This window comes from Haliotis rubra, unplaced genomic scaffold (genome assembly GCF_003918875.1).
Source record: "Haliotis rubra isolate DU_JTF1 unplaced genomic scaffold, ASM391887v1 Scf24, whole genome shotgun sequence".
Classification (NCBI taxonomy): domain Eukaryota; kingdom Metazoa; phylum Mollusca; class Gastropoda; order Lepetellida; family Haliotidae; genus Haliotis; species Haliotis rubra.
In genome coordinates this window covers 466829-482148 of record NW_025766447.1, presented here as the reverse complement: position 1 = coordinate 482148, position 15320 = coordinate 466829, and the positions used below count along the sequence as shown (strand labels likewise).

The window sequence follows — 15320 nt, the reverse complement described above, 5'->3', positions numbered from 1 at the left end:
ATATGTAGATCTAATTGTATATGAACTTTCTTTTGTGATTGAAGTTGTCCCACATTTGTTAATTGCATGAAAATACATTCAGGTCTTCAGCCTTACACTTAACAGTGTCATTGTAAGTCAGTAGATCTCGTCAGCCATTATAGACAGTAAGAGTGAGTGAGTGAGTGAAGTGCAGCATCTTAGAAGACCTTAACAAACAAGTAACACTTCAGGCCTTATGACACAGGACTGAATCATCATAATACAAAATAAACACTGGACATGCATTCATGACTTTTAATTAGTTTAAATGTAAAACAACTTGTCATTGATAACTAAAATAAAATCAATAATCATAATAATCATAACAACAATCTGATACAATAATGCAATATAAATAGTCATGGAAATAAGGAAACTGCCACTGTAATGCACCATGACTGACACTTGATTGAGCTAGCACACCATTATTACATCCGCATATGGTTTTAGGCAAATAGTTTTGCTATGATCATACATCATTCAAGGGGCATATGGTTTTACTATGGGCATACAGCATGACGTGGACAAATGGCTTTACTATGAGCATACAGCATGTTGGCATATGGTTTTACTATGCTCATACATCATTACGTGGGCATATGGTTTTACTATGGGCATACAGCATGACGTGGACAAATGGCTTTACTATGGGCATACAGCATGTTGGCATAGGGTTATACTATGGGCATACTGCATGCCTTGGACAAATGGTTTAACTATGCCATGGCATACAGAATTACTTCAGCATATGGTTTTACTATGGGGGTATACAGCATGATATGGGCAAACGGTTTTACTATGCTCTTTCAACATTACTTCAGCATATGGTTTTACTATGGGCATACAGCATTACTTGAGCGTATGGATTTACGTTGGGCATACAGCATTACTTGAGCGTATAGTTTTACTATGGTCATAAAACATGTCATGGGCATATGGTTTTACTACGGATATACAGCATTACTTGAGCATACGGTTTTACAATGCTCATGCAGCATGAGGTGGGCATATGGTTTTACTATGGGCATACAGCATTACTTCAGCATATGGTTTTACTATGGGCATACAGCATTACTTCAGCATATGGTTTTACTATGGGCATACAGCATTACTTCAGCATACGGTTTTACAATGGGCATACAGCATGAGGTGGGCATATGGTTTTACTATGAGCATTCAGGATTATGAAAGCATAGACTGCTACAGTGGCTTAAATAGTGAGTGGATTACGTGGCATATGGATCAGTATGTCATACAGCTGTAAGGTAGCACACAGTTTTCACGTAGCATCAGTTTACTCTGACATACAGCGTGTACATGACATAGTGTACATGACATACAGCATGTACATCACACAGTGTACATGACATACAGTGTGTACATGACATACAGCATGTACATGACACACAGCGTGTACATGACAGTGTGTACATGACACAGCACGGACATGAAATACAGCGTGTACACGACATACAGCGTGTACATGACATACAGTGTGTACATGACATACAGCGTGTACATCACAGTGTACATGACATACAGCGTGTACATGACATACAGCGTACATCTCACATACATGACATACAGCGTGTACATGACATACAGCATGTACATGACATACAGCGTGTACATGACATACAGCATGTACATGACATACAGCATGTACATGACATACAGCATGTACATGACATACAGCGTGTACATGACATACAGCGTGTACATCACATAGTGTACATGACATACAGCGTGTACATGACATACAGCGTGTACATGACATACAGTGTAAATGTGGCATACAGTGGCTGTGGCATCACCAAATGGTGAAGAACATTAGACGTTGCATAAACCTCACAAACGGAGGACGTTGAAAGCCTGGCACTACACAGGTGCTGACACTGTCTAATACTGAACACTGCTTAATACAGACCACTGTCTAACACAGTGGCATTTGTCTACATACTGGCTTCATGGTGTTTATCGTCAGTGTACACACTGAACGGGACGTTTACTGTTCAACATGTCCTGCATCACCAGTCCCTTAGGAAGGCGCTGACATTAATAAATCATCAGGTTAGGGAGTGAGACAGGTTTCAGTCAGTTTTGGCAATATTCTACCTATAACCTGTGATCCGGGGTCAGGCGTCAGTTGTGTGATGAGCTACTACTTCTACTACTAGGCTGCCTCTCTGCTGCACAGCTGTCTCAGTTCAACATGTCCGACAGCTACATGCCCTAAAACTAATATCAGTCCTAATGGTTGATATCAATTTATGTCCTACAATTTTGGTTTCAGGGGACTAATGCTATGCCAGGGTCCAGTCATCCTGTTGTTACCTCCCTTGAATGCGGACATGGTAGTCCTTGTCCACAGCATGGCAGCTGCACTGCCTTACCCTGGGCTCACACAAGGTGCTGTCCTGACAGTGTCGGGGGAATGTGTGTGTGGAGATGTGGGGACTGGGTGTGTAGCTGTACCTAAGTGAGTGTGTGAGTGTGTGTGTAGTGTGTGCAGTGAGTGAGTGAATGAGTGAGTGAGAGAGAGAGAGAGATGTGTCTGCTATAAATGGGGGAGGGGGGAGATGTGTGTGTTGAAGATGTGGAGGTTTTTCTTTTGTTTAAGTGTGATGCAGATGTGTGTGTTGAAGATGAGTTATTTTGGATGTGTCTGCCATAAATGGGGGAGGAGGGGAGGGATGTGTGTGTTGGGAGGAGTGAGTATTAGAGTGGTGTTTACTGGTGTTAGTCCTGCCAGGAAACAACACCCCAGTATCTTGCAATCACTACAATATGGACATACTGGTCACAAATCTAGAGAATGTGTATGATATTTCTTCTAAACATGGATATCCATGAGCGTACAAGACCCATACACAATTTTAACCAGTGAAACTGAATGTTTGTTGCAAACATAGAACCTTGATATAACAGCCAGTAGTAATGCACCAGTAGCACAGTCACATGACAGTCATGTGACAGGTTCAATCACAGACACCATGCAGTATTTGGACATCACTCTTTCCTGTGCTGCATTCTTTGCCCATCAACTATCACCAGTTTCAGAATGCACCAATAAGGTCACAGACATATTCTGTGTTATAGGAAGGTCTTGGTTCTCCTCATCTGCACCACAACACGATGTCACAATGCCTCCATACAGTCGGTGTTTCCATGTGTCACACGAATCGAGAACATCTTCAAACACATTCCAGACATGCCTGTCAATCTGCATGCCCGTTTACAGTGTTATACCTGATATAATGTTACACCTTGTGGAGTATTCCTTGAGCACAGCCAACTGGTTTCTACAGTCACTGAGATACCATGTCGTACAGTGGGTTAGGACTGACATCAAAGGCATCTGAGGCCGAGCTGTGAGTCTGCACCGTGTTGCTGCTCTGACTCCCGCTATCAGACACGGTGGACTCGACCATTAACTGAGGCCCGCCAGAAGCATTACTGTCCTTGGATGCTCGTTTCCTCATGAAATTGTCCAACTCGTAATCTTTGCCCTGAGGATGACAGACACCATTGAAAGAGTCAGGGGAATCTGCTGCCTCTGAGTTCTCCTCACTACTCATGTAGAACAGTTTCTGACGCTTGCCTTTCCGGAATGTTTGCCGGCTCCATGCTGGTGGAAGGAGCCGGTCATGGAGCTTGTTATGGAGCCAGCTATGTCTGACTCCGGAGATGTAACTAGATCATCCTTGTAATAGTTGTCACTGATGCAAATTTCATCTTCATCCAGCAGGTTCTGGGAGAAGCGGAGGGTGCCGTTGAGGACGTCTCTGACCTGCAGACAAAAAAGGAACATGATTCACTGTTCATCTGCAGGCCTAGCACAAGGTCCATCTTTAGGTACATTAACTGAACATAACATTTTGTTCTGGTCACCAGTAAGTGTTGAGTGGTAGACGTACCTGTTTGACCCTGCCAGAGCCAGCATGACCTCATCATCCGCATCTAGATCCAGCTTCATCAGTTCACTCTGCAGGCGCTCTGGAACAAAAGGAGATTCCATACTAGCAGCTTTCACAATGCGGAGATGTTCCAGGAGATGTGGACAGATAACATACAGAGGACTATAAGCAACTATTATTAAAATGTAGGTTGACATACTCAGGGATTGGGAAAAGCAGTGGCCATGGGCCATTTTGCACATTAGAGTAAAAAGTGGCCCATTAAAAGTTTGAAGTTTACTATTGATACAAGGGCAGCGGCCCTTTCTAAAATCAGAAAATGGCGTATAATCCTGAAATGGCCCATTGTCAAAGTTCTCTATCCCAATCCCTGCATACTTAAATCCAGTTTGTGAGTTGACTTGTGAGTTGACCTACCTATGAGTATCTCAGTTTGTGAGTTGACTTCCTATGTGTATATCCAGTTTGTAAGTTGACCTGAGTTAACTTACCTATGTGTATATCCAGTTTGGTTGAACAGTATCTACACATTGCTGACTTGTCATTCATCTGGCCTTGAAGTTTGGACACTTGGAGCTGGACCTCTTGCTCCTGGTTAAACAAAGACATACTTTCATTACCAGAAGAGATGAAAAGGATATCTCAGTGAAGCTGAATAGTACCATTATGACATGACAGATGAACTATGGTCGTTTGAAAAGTTGGTTCTTCTTTAACATCTTGTGAGAAGTATATGTCAGAGCCGTGCTCCACAAAACAATCACTGTTATGACTGTAAAGTTGTATTACAGGCATTCATTTCTATTGACCTCTTTGGTGAATTAAATCGGTCTTTATCAAATAAAGGACATGATTTTTTTCAAAACCTAAACCATTTACATTTGCAAGAGTTGTTCCATAAAATGAGTCAATGCTTTTCATTAAAACAAATAACATGAATTCTTCATTGTCATCAAATATCTGCAAAATCATACACAATAAATCAGTTATTTGCAAACATGGGCCTGCTGTATCTTGTCTACCAGTAACTCTGTAAATCCAGACGTGATCTACTGTTGATATATCCAGCCTAGGAGACTCACAGCTTTTGACAGTTTTTTGGCTTTTGCTTTTGTCCGTCCAGGCAGTGTTGAGTATTTAGTAGGGCTACTGTGTGTGGAGCCTTCATCAGCAGAGAAACCCACTGGGCTACGAGCTGCGGGTGTAGACTGGGTGGACCTGTTGATGACCTCGAGGCGGGCGAGGCTGGAGGATGAGGGAGTGTGGCGGAACATCTGGTCCTCCAGCTGGGACAAGCTGGCGGAGGATCCTCGCTTCACATCTTGGACCACCGGGCTCGCTACAGGTCAACGCAGAAGGAAGGAGTAAATTAATGTTGTTTTATTGCATAGCAATCCCCAGCTACATAATGGTGGCTTGTGAATAACTAGGCCAAGACAAGCCAGGAACTAAATTATCAATAGCAACAATCTGAATCATTGGGACTAGATGACATGCAAAGTTACAGAGATTGGACCACAACCGACTAGTCTGGGAACTAGTCTGGATCCCCATATAACATCACAGAGTCTTACAGGGACCACTAACTTGAGCAGCCAACACAGGTTTCATAGTGAACCACAGCTTCTATACAGAAACATTCCTACTGCACTACAGATACTTGGTTACACACGTGTCACTGAGTGAACTCATCTAGGGGCTAACTCAGTATGTATACCTACAGAGTATTACCTGACTGTCCCTTCATTTATTACCAGTTAAATAATTGAGTGCAGATATATCTCATATCAGAGACAGATGGTGAGGTTCTGCTTATCCTCCAAAATCATTCTTTATTTCATAAACAGTAATAACCATTGACTTGAGTAAACATTACACATAACCAGCTTCAGAGGCAGGGATATTACTGTGATTTTATAGAGCTGTCATGGTAACGAACTAAGTCAGCAAAATATTATGAATCAATTCTGCTGTAGCCATAGCTGTCTAGATAAAAAAGACCTCCACATGTGGTATCTCAAGAGGAAGCCACTCCTGGATGATTATATTTGTTCATCAATTATTATTACTTACACATACTTTGAGTATATATACCTTAAACAATTGAGAATGTAAAGTAAATAATAAAAACAAAGGAATCTTAATATGATCAAAGCAAGGTAACCAAATCGAAAACCAAAACTTTATGTGTGAAGCCCCACTACTTGGTATCAAGACACAAATTTCAATTCCTATATCTGAATTGTAATGTCTGACAAATGACCAAACGTTTGGTTGTGACAACATAATGACTGTTTTCCTTTCAGCAATATTCCAGAAATATCATTGCAGGGTTGACCTTGGCTTATCATCTTGGTGAGTGGATGCTTGAGCTACATGGCTACCTCACTATGCCTAGTTCATTGGGGAGATCACATTTAATCTGATGTTTATGAACAGTGAAATATGATCAAAAACTATAGAACAAATTGGCAGGCTCAACACTGGTAGGAACATGCATTCCGAGTTGGACTTCATCCCAAAAGCTGTGTTTGGAGGAAAGATGTTTTGGAAAGAAAATGAGTGCACAAAAATGGTGAAAAGGTTAAATACAGGTCAAAGTAGAGAACATGGCCACTCCTCCAAGCAGGCAATGACATAAGACCTTGACATGGTGAGCTAAGAGGAAATCTGTTGCATCATACTGAACTTCAGGTTTGGGATTAACTGAGCAGTGGATGAAGTGGTTTAAGTGGTGAGGTGTGGTGTGTGGTTTAAGTGGTGAGGAGTGGGTGAGTGTGGTGATGTGTGGGTGTGTGGTTTAAGTGGTGAGGTGTGGTTTAAGTGGTGAGGTGTGGTGTGTGGTTTAAGTGCTGAGGTGTGGTTTAAGTGGTAAGGTGTGGTGTGTGGTTTAAGTGGTGAGGTGTGGTGTGTGGTTTAAGTGGTGAGGTGTGGGGGTGTGGTTTAAGTGGTGAGGTGTGGTGTAAGTGGTGAGGTGTGGTGTGTGGTTTAAGTGGTGAGGTGTGTGTGGTTTAAGTGGTGAGGTGTGGGGTGTGGTTTAAGTGCTGAGGTGTGGTGTGTGGTTTAAGTGGTAAGGTGTGGTGTGTGGTTTAAGTGGTGAGGTGTGGTTTAAGTGGTGAGGTGTGGGGTGAGGTTTAAGTGGTGAGGTGTGGTGTGTGTTTTAAGTGGTGAGGTGTGGGGTGTGGTGTAAGTGGTGATGTGTGGGGTGTGGTTTTAGTGCTGAGGTGTGGGGTGTGGTTTAAGTGGTGAGGTGTGGTTTAAGTGGTGTGGTGTGGGATGTGGTTCAAGGTTGATGACAAATTTCAAACCCATCCACACTTATAAAGGTACAAAACCATGACCCAAAGCCCTTGCCCAACATGCTTAGTTGGTAAATCAACACCATAAGTCAAAATGAAGATCCACAGCCATGGTAACACTGTTACTGCCTAGAGAACAGTCTCAACAAAGGAGAGCCAGAATGAGAGGACAGTCTCAGTTGGTGTATACTGCAGTAGGCTCAATACCATGGAAACTGAACTATAACATACGACACCACAACACCCACTGTAGGTAATATAAACAAATGAGGAAATACCGCTGAAGTAACTGGTACCACAACACCACACAGGGTATATATCGAAGAGACAGAGAGACAGTCTACGTGGGCGACATCGCGGCGTGGGGCGACCGTGTACAGCTGTTGGTAACACAGTTATAGTTACACATGCAGTTAATGGATTATGAGTTAGTGAGGTCACACTCTAAGGCACATCATCAAAATAAAGTTGTTAGGGTATATCAACAAGCATGAAATCAAAGTTGTCATACTGAAACAGAAACCAGAGAATGCCTGACTGCATGAGGACATTAAGCAGATATTTCAGGAGCAGATGATACAGGATACAGAGAGGAGTGAGAGAGGATGAGACAAGAGGATGAGATAAGAGGACATGCTACAGAAATACAAGCATCTTCCCTTGTCAAAAGTGTTAACTGACAACAAAACTCCATCTTCTACCCTTGCTAAACTAGGCTGGGAATTTCAGATTTAAGGTTTCAACATTCTGGCTGGACTATAGAACCTATACATAGTCCTATAAAAATCATGTAAAAAAATCAAGATCCTGTTTGTAAACAACATGACAACTGCTGTGCAGACCTGTCAATTCGAGGATTTGAAAACTCATGTGTAGCTTCAAATTGGCCTTGACAGGTATTTTCAAACTCTGTACATGTTTGTATAATTAATGTGCCCAAGGTGTGGGCTGAAATCCACATGCGCTGCTTGCCTGTATGGCAGGGAATGTGAATGTTTTTCACGTAACTAGAACAGATTGACATGCCACAGGACCGAGATATGAGAGGACATTGTTCAGAGAAATGACGAGATGGACAGAACAAGATATGACATGGTAGACAATAAATATGCTAAGAAACAATTAAATTAAGATTATCTGAAAGCCTTAAAGATCACTATGAAGATAACGAAACTTAAAGCTACACATATGAAGTGTTCATTTCAGAAACTGGAAATAACCTTTCAAAGCATTGGGAACATTTATTGAAACAAAAGGATACATAAATAGTTTTGAAATAGAGATATAAAACTTTGCTACAGCTTTACTGTCCAGGATCTCTTTATGTGTCTTTATACCTGATGAAGGAGCCAGAATTAGCTCTGAAACATCGTGTAAAGAATAAAAATGAAGCTGTCATCCATAAAATGTGTCATGTATTCAGTTTTGCACAGTTTAGAATAGAAATTAAATAAATTTGTCCCCTTTGTCTGCTTTCTTTTCATGCCTGACAAAAGCTGAAAGCTGATTTGGAACTAATGTTGGAAGGGAGATAATTCTCTTCCCCAAAACAGTGTATGAAATAAGGCCTGTCCGACAGCCCGAGACAGTCTAGATTTCTGACGGACGGTCTAAATTTACAGCTAGCCAGCCCGATGGTCTGGTAAAAATTGTAGATGTTGCATATATCTCAGTAAATTTACCATATTTGGTCTGGTTAAATCCATTTCGGGCTGGTAACATTCTGAAGTTACCAGCCCTGATGTCTGGTTGGGTTTTTGGCTTATTTCATACATTGCCCAAAATGATTATACTATCCAATCAAGACACCATTCATTTGGGACTTATTGCAATGCCCATCGTTACTGAGACTTAATGGCTATGATTTATGGCTATGATAACTGATAAATCGCACTAATGTGCCTACTTCCTATTCTGACAACAAAACTTAGCGTTGAGCAGTGAACAGTCAAAGGTATGATCGAAAGTGTATTTTAGTTCTGGAATATTATGTTGCACCAGTGGGGCCAGTGATATTTATGTTCTCTGTATGGAATTTTGTGTGTTAAAGTCTCCATGTCTGTGATCTGAAATGAACACTGCATATTAATTACACAATTGCACAACAGCCTAAATAAACAAGCAAGTTCATAGCTTTGTCATACTAATAATCTTACACGAGTAGACAACTAAAAGTGTAGGACACTGGGTAGGGATTCACAGGTCTCCACAACACCAAGTGCAGGACACAGAGCTAAGTATCTACAGCTGAGGCAGGGCATACAGTCTGCCACCAGGGCATGTAGATCTGCCACCATGTGTAGACACAAGGCTGGTGTCGTGCACCCAACATGACAATGTACCTGGTGAGATGTCAGTCTGCAGGTTCATGGGCTCACTGGAGGATTTGGGCAAGTTCTTGCTAGAGAAGGCAAGTGTTCGGGGTCGGTTAAACTTGCGTGAGAAGGAGGAGAAGCCCCCATATCCATGTCCGTGGCGTTTGTTAGTTTGGTTAGCTGCAGACAGAGTGAGAGGACAGGTTAGACAGGTGTGCATGGATCAGCTTATAAAGAACTTTGATCACAGCGGTCAGTAAAGCACACAGGACCTAGGAGGTGTGGACCCACTTGCATAGAACCATCTTAACACTGCAATACTGTAAATGATATAATTAACATAAACTTACAATAGTTACTACATACTTACAAATCCTGTAGCTCCAAGCATAACACCTATATTAACACAAACCTACAACTGTTGTAGCTCTAGGACTGTAGTAATTCCTATATATTAAGATATACTTTTAACTCCAGGGCCCTGTTTCACAAAGTTCTCGTAGGCCTAAGATCTTGTAACTTTTCTCGTAGCATTGGTACCTGCTATACTGTCAGTATACTTAGGTGGTACCTGCTATACTGTAACATAGGAGGTACGAATGCTATGAGAAAAGTTACGAGATCTTAGGCCTACGAGAGCTTTGTGAAACGGGGCCTAGGACCTTAGAAATTCATAAACCTAAACCTATACTTACACTAATCTCTGCAAGTGAGTCCAGTTAATAGAAGTATTATTGAAGCGGAATATAAACTGTGAGCTCCATTGTGGCACCGTTCTTGTTACTGAGAATGTACAACTTGCAGACCCAGCAGAGCCGGGAGAATGACAGGCAGCAAGAGAAGCAGGCTTGTTGTACACGTGTTCCTTCCTTCACATGACGTCAGCAGTTATAATGAGACCAGCAATGACTTGATAGACTATTGATCAGGCTGAGAGTTCTACAGTCCTACTTGTTGACATATGTTTGTCAAGGAAGCTACTTACATCTGCTCCTGCCTTTGACAGCGGTAGTGTTGACATTCTGGTAAGTATAGTTGGGTGGCCGTGGATATTGCTGCAACAGAACCAAATCTCTTTGATAAAACCCAACAGCTTGGGTATGGTGCTATGAAGAATGATTTGAAACCAATATCAAATGTTTTTGGCATGCCCAAGGAGTACTCGTCTACATGGTGTCTATTGGCACCAATGACTGGACGTCTGTGCCCCTGACATACAAGGGTGTTAGCCCGATCTGTCGACACATGAAAAATAGGATGTTGCTAACCGTCGACAAAACAAAAAACCCGGAGTGTCGACATCGCGTGGTCAACATACCGTGACAGTGTTAATTAATGAAAGAGAATGTTTGCTTAGTGGTTTGCAAGTGGCTATGGCGGCTACAGCTATGCTCGTATCATGAGTAAATGAATTAAGTTGATTAAAGAGAATGTCTTTTTAACAATTTGCAAGAGAATTAAGGTTGCAAAAACAGACTATTATTTTACGTTATGCGAGTGGAAGGATTACCATTTTGGAGTTTAACATGCAACAACATCCGGAAAGAAACAGAGAGCTTACAAATTATTTTGTGATATTGGAGTAGAAGGATTATCGAAATGCTGTTGTAAACATTTAGCATTTGGGTATATATAACAGATCATGAATATTTTGCCAACTTGGAATCATTTTGAAAATGATGGACACAGAACTAACAATAATTTGGAAGGTTGGCACAACAAAATCATCGACGCTAGGATTCGATCCTTGAAGGCCGACCTTCTTGTCGACAGACTTACTGACTTACATTACACAGACCATGTGTCAGAGTTGCTTCATCTTGGCTGAACATTCAGATTACTTTAGTGCAGATATAAAGGAGTTTTGGCAAGAAGAAATAACTGGACTCATCTTTTATATATTTATTACTTATACACCTGCAGAAATCACTTATTTATATAAAACACACACACAAATATATTGTGTGAGCTTTATGAAATATATATACAAATATGTTATATTGTGTGACATATGATACATGCATGATACATGCATGTTGTTATACTGACTGAATAAATATATTGTCTACTATATATATCACACTCTGTTTTAATTGGTTTGTTAATTTCGAGAACACTGGGAGTGAAGTCACTCATGTAGAACATCACCTCCCTTTTCCCGGACTGTCGACAATTAATTTGGACGGATTATTTCTTGTTGTCGACAGTCCGGGCATAAACCCATACAAGAGTCTTCTCAACGACGAGATGTTATAATTAAAATGTTTTGTTTGAATATTGAGAATTTTGTGTTTCTAGGGCTCACACTCCTTCAGACACCCTCAGGATACCAGTAAGAGCAAGGCATCAACATAGATTCAAGGAGATAGGTGGGGCTTTTCAGTGATGAAATATACTTTATTCATGGATATAAAGATCAATTCACCAAGCTGACTTTAACACTGGGCTCTTGAGACCTTAATGCTTTTTGGTTCCTGAAGGATCAGGGACCTTTCAAGGAGGTTGATCCTATTTTGGGTTCTAAGTATAGAGGGGCCTTTCAAGGAGGTTGATCTTATTTGGGGTTCTAAGTATAGAGGGGCCTTCAAGGAGGTTGATCCTATTTTGGGTTCTAAGTATAGAGGGGCCTTTCAAGGAGGTTGATCCTATTTTGGGTTCTAAGTATAGAGGGGCCTTTCAAGGAGGTTGATCCTATTTTGGGTTCTAAGTATAGAGGGGCCTTTCAAGGAGGTTGATCCTATTTTGGGTTCTAAGTATAGAGGGGCCTTCAAGGAGGTTGATCCTATTTTGGGTTCTAAGTATAGAGGGGCCTTCAAGGAGGTTGATCTTATTTGGGGTTCCTGGGATGGAGGGACCTTTCAGTGATGTGGTACTTACATTGGGTTCCCGTAGATACAGGGCCTTCTCAATGAAGTAGTGAACATCTCCTACAGGTACATATTTCATGAGGCAGCTGAGACTGGCTGCATAGTCACTGGCCAGTACTGGAACAGACACGTGGAGAGACTTCACCTGACAACTGATGGCTACCTGTTACATTCATATCGTAGAAGCTGTCAATATATATTTTCTACTCCATATGTACCTTCAAGCTGTGTATTAAGACTTGTAATTATAAATCAATAAGCTAATGAGTGCTAGCCGATCAAGGCTGACGAGAGTGGCAACTGGTGCCATGTGTTCAACTTACACAATGGGTAGAGTGCATTCCCTATTCAGAATTCTAGCTTAGCCTCAGAGGTAAGTTTATAGTCAAAACAATCAAACACAAACCATGATTAGATGTGAGGGAAGATTCTTATGAAGTATACTCACACAAATCTCTAATATAAAGCAGCATTGAAACAAATACATAGTCCACCAGGTCAAATCCGATTCCATCTGCAAAGATGGCATCCCATATCACTAGGAGGTCTTGCATGGGAAACTCTCGGCCAAACAGCAGCCGCACCCACCGACTGCAAAAATAGGGACAAGTTGTATGCTATGAAACATCTTCACACAACAATCAATTAAATGTTCAAATCTGTACTCATGGGCATATCAATACTCGATGTCTGTACACACAACGTTTCAATAATCCTATATTCACATGCCACACCTGTGGTGCTATAATCATATGCCTTTTATCAGTGTATGAAGTAAGCCAAAAACTGTTACCAGCCCAAATCGGATTTAACCAGACCAGAAAATCCAAAGTAAATTACTCACCTGTATGGATCATGTCACCTAAAAATTTAACAGACCATCTGGCTGGCCAGCTGTAAATTTAGACCGTCTGTCAGAAATCTAGCCCGTCTCGGGCAGTTGGACGGCCTTATTTCATACACTGGATATATATGTAGCGTTATACTCACATGCCATATATCTATCATGTTATATCAGAGATACCAACCCTGAATCAAATGAAAGCAGAGTGATGCCTTGCTAAAAGCAATTCCCGAGCCATGAAGGTGCGAGTTGGGGGTGAGAGGGGGCTCGGGTCCCTTTTGACGTTGGGGGTATGGGGGGCCTCCCCTATGAAAATCTTTAGATTTAGCCTGGAAATATGCAATTTCTGGGCATACTTAACCAGATGATACTTAACTCAAATGAACATATTTAAATGTCTACTTACTAAAATTCTTTCAAACATTCTAAAATTATAAACATATTTGTATTTTCTAAAAAATCGGAGTTTTTTATAGACAAATCGGAGAGTGAATTTTGTATTTGAAAATCGGAGTAACTCCTCCAAAATCAGAGTGGTTGGCATCTCTGTTATTTTCACATGCCATATTGTATGGCGGTATTATCACATTCCCTATACCTTTGGCCTTATACTCACATGCCATATATCTGTGGAGCGATGTCGAGTCGCTCTAGATGCAGGTGTAGTTCTGCATCAAACTTCTTCAGCAGGTAGTCCTGGATGCGAGTTAGCTTTGTCACTATCACATTTGAGGGGTTCAGGTCCTGGGGTCGGGAGAAAGGCTGAGCCACCATGTATTCTCTGCCCTGAAAAGGTAACCATCAATACAGTACAATACACTACTACATTCCAACATACATTCCTACACACAACTATATTTCCACACTTGTTTATTTCAAATGCTCAACCCGCCCAACCCATGTGTGTGCCTTGTGCTCTATTTGGAGATGGTTCCTGGAGGAGTGAGAGGGTATACACACAAATCCTCAGCTGCTGAGTGAGAAATACAGAATCCATCCCTTTATGATATAATCTTTGGTTTCCCTGAAGAGTTACACATGAAAGACCAACCAAGCGATTGAGGGGTTGCTCCATATCCTAGCCTGTACAGTGAGAGGCTAGTATTACCCACCTGTACAGTAAGAGGCTAGTATTCCATACCTGTACAGTAAGAGGCAAGTATTCCCCACCTGTACAGTGAGAGGCTAGTATTCCTCACCAGTCCAGTAAGAGACTAGTATTCCCCACCTGTACGGTAAGAGGCTAGTATTCCCTACCTGTACAGTGAGAGGCGAGTATTCCCCACCTGTACAGTGAGAGGCTAGTATTCCCTACATGTACAGTGAGGGGCTAGTATTCCCCACCTGTACAGTAAGAGGCTAGTATTCCCTACCTGTACAGTAAGAGGCTAGTATTCCCCACCTGTACAGTGAGAGGCTAGTATTCCCTACCTGTACAGTAAGGGGCTAGTATTCCCTACCTGTACAGTAAGAGGCTAGTATTCCCCACCTGTACAGTAAGAGGCTAGTATTCCCTACCTGTACAGTGAGGGGCTAGTATTCCCACAGTATTCCCTACATGTACAGTGAGAGGCTAGTATTCCCCCCACCTGTACAGTGTACCTGTATTCCCCACCTGTACAGTAAGAGGCTAGTATTCCCCACCTGTACAGTGAGAGGCTAGTATTCCCCACCTGTACAGTGAGGGGCTAGTATTCCCCACCTGTACAGTGAGAGGCTAGTATTCCCACCTGTACAGTGATAGACTAGTATTCCCCAACTTAAAGTGATAGACTAGTATTCCCCACCTGTGATAGACTAGTATTCCCCACCTGTACAGTGAGGGGCTAGTATTCCCCACCTGTACAGTGATAGACTAGTATTCCCACCTGTACAGTGATAGACTAGTATTCCCAACTTAAAGTGATAGACTAGTATTCCCCACCTGTACAGTGATAGACTAGTATTTCCCACCTGTACAGTGAGGGGCTAGTATTACCCACCTGTACAGTGATAGACTAGTATTCCCCACCTGTACAATGATAGACTAGTATTCCCCACCTGTACAGTGATAGACT

General features: G+C 41.8%; 1 protein-coding gene across 2 annotated transcripts in view; it reads right to left on the bottom strand.

Annotated features, from left to right (window-relative positions):
- Positions 1 to 262: 262 nt before the first annotated feature.
- LOC124278579 (TBC1 domain family member 5-like) overlaps positions 263 to 15320 on the bottom strand; it is a 95042-nt gene continuing 79984 nt past the window's right edge. For both annotated transcript variants that reach the window (XM_046714325.1, XM_046714323.1), the window contains 10 exons: positions 13880 to 14049; positions 12868 to 13010; positions 12430 to 12536; positions 10538 to 10607; positions 9580 to 9732; positions 5021 to 5277; positions 4430 to 4529; positions 3939 to 4017; positions 1742 to 3811; positions 263 to 1588 (listed from right to left, as the gene is read on the bottom strand). In XM_046714325.1, the coding sequence (XP_046570281.1) occupies positions 3715 to 3811; positions 3939 to 4017; positions 4430 to 4529; positions 5021 to 5277; positions 9580 to 9732; positions 10538 to 10607; positions 12430 to 12536; positions 12868 to 13010; positions 13880 to 14049 (1176 nt within the window). In that variant the 3' untranslated portion in view covers positions 263 to 1588; positions 1742 to 3714. The remainder of the gene's footprint in view (positions 1589 to 1741; positions 3812 to 3938; positions 4018 to 4429; positions 4530 to 5020; positions 5278 to 9579; positions 9733 to 10537; positions 10608 to 12429; positions 12537 to 12867; positions 13011 to 13879; positions 14050 to 15320) is intronic.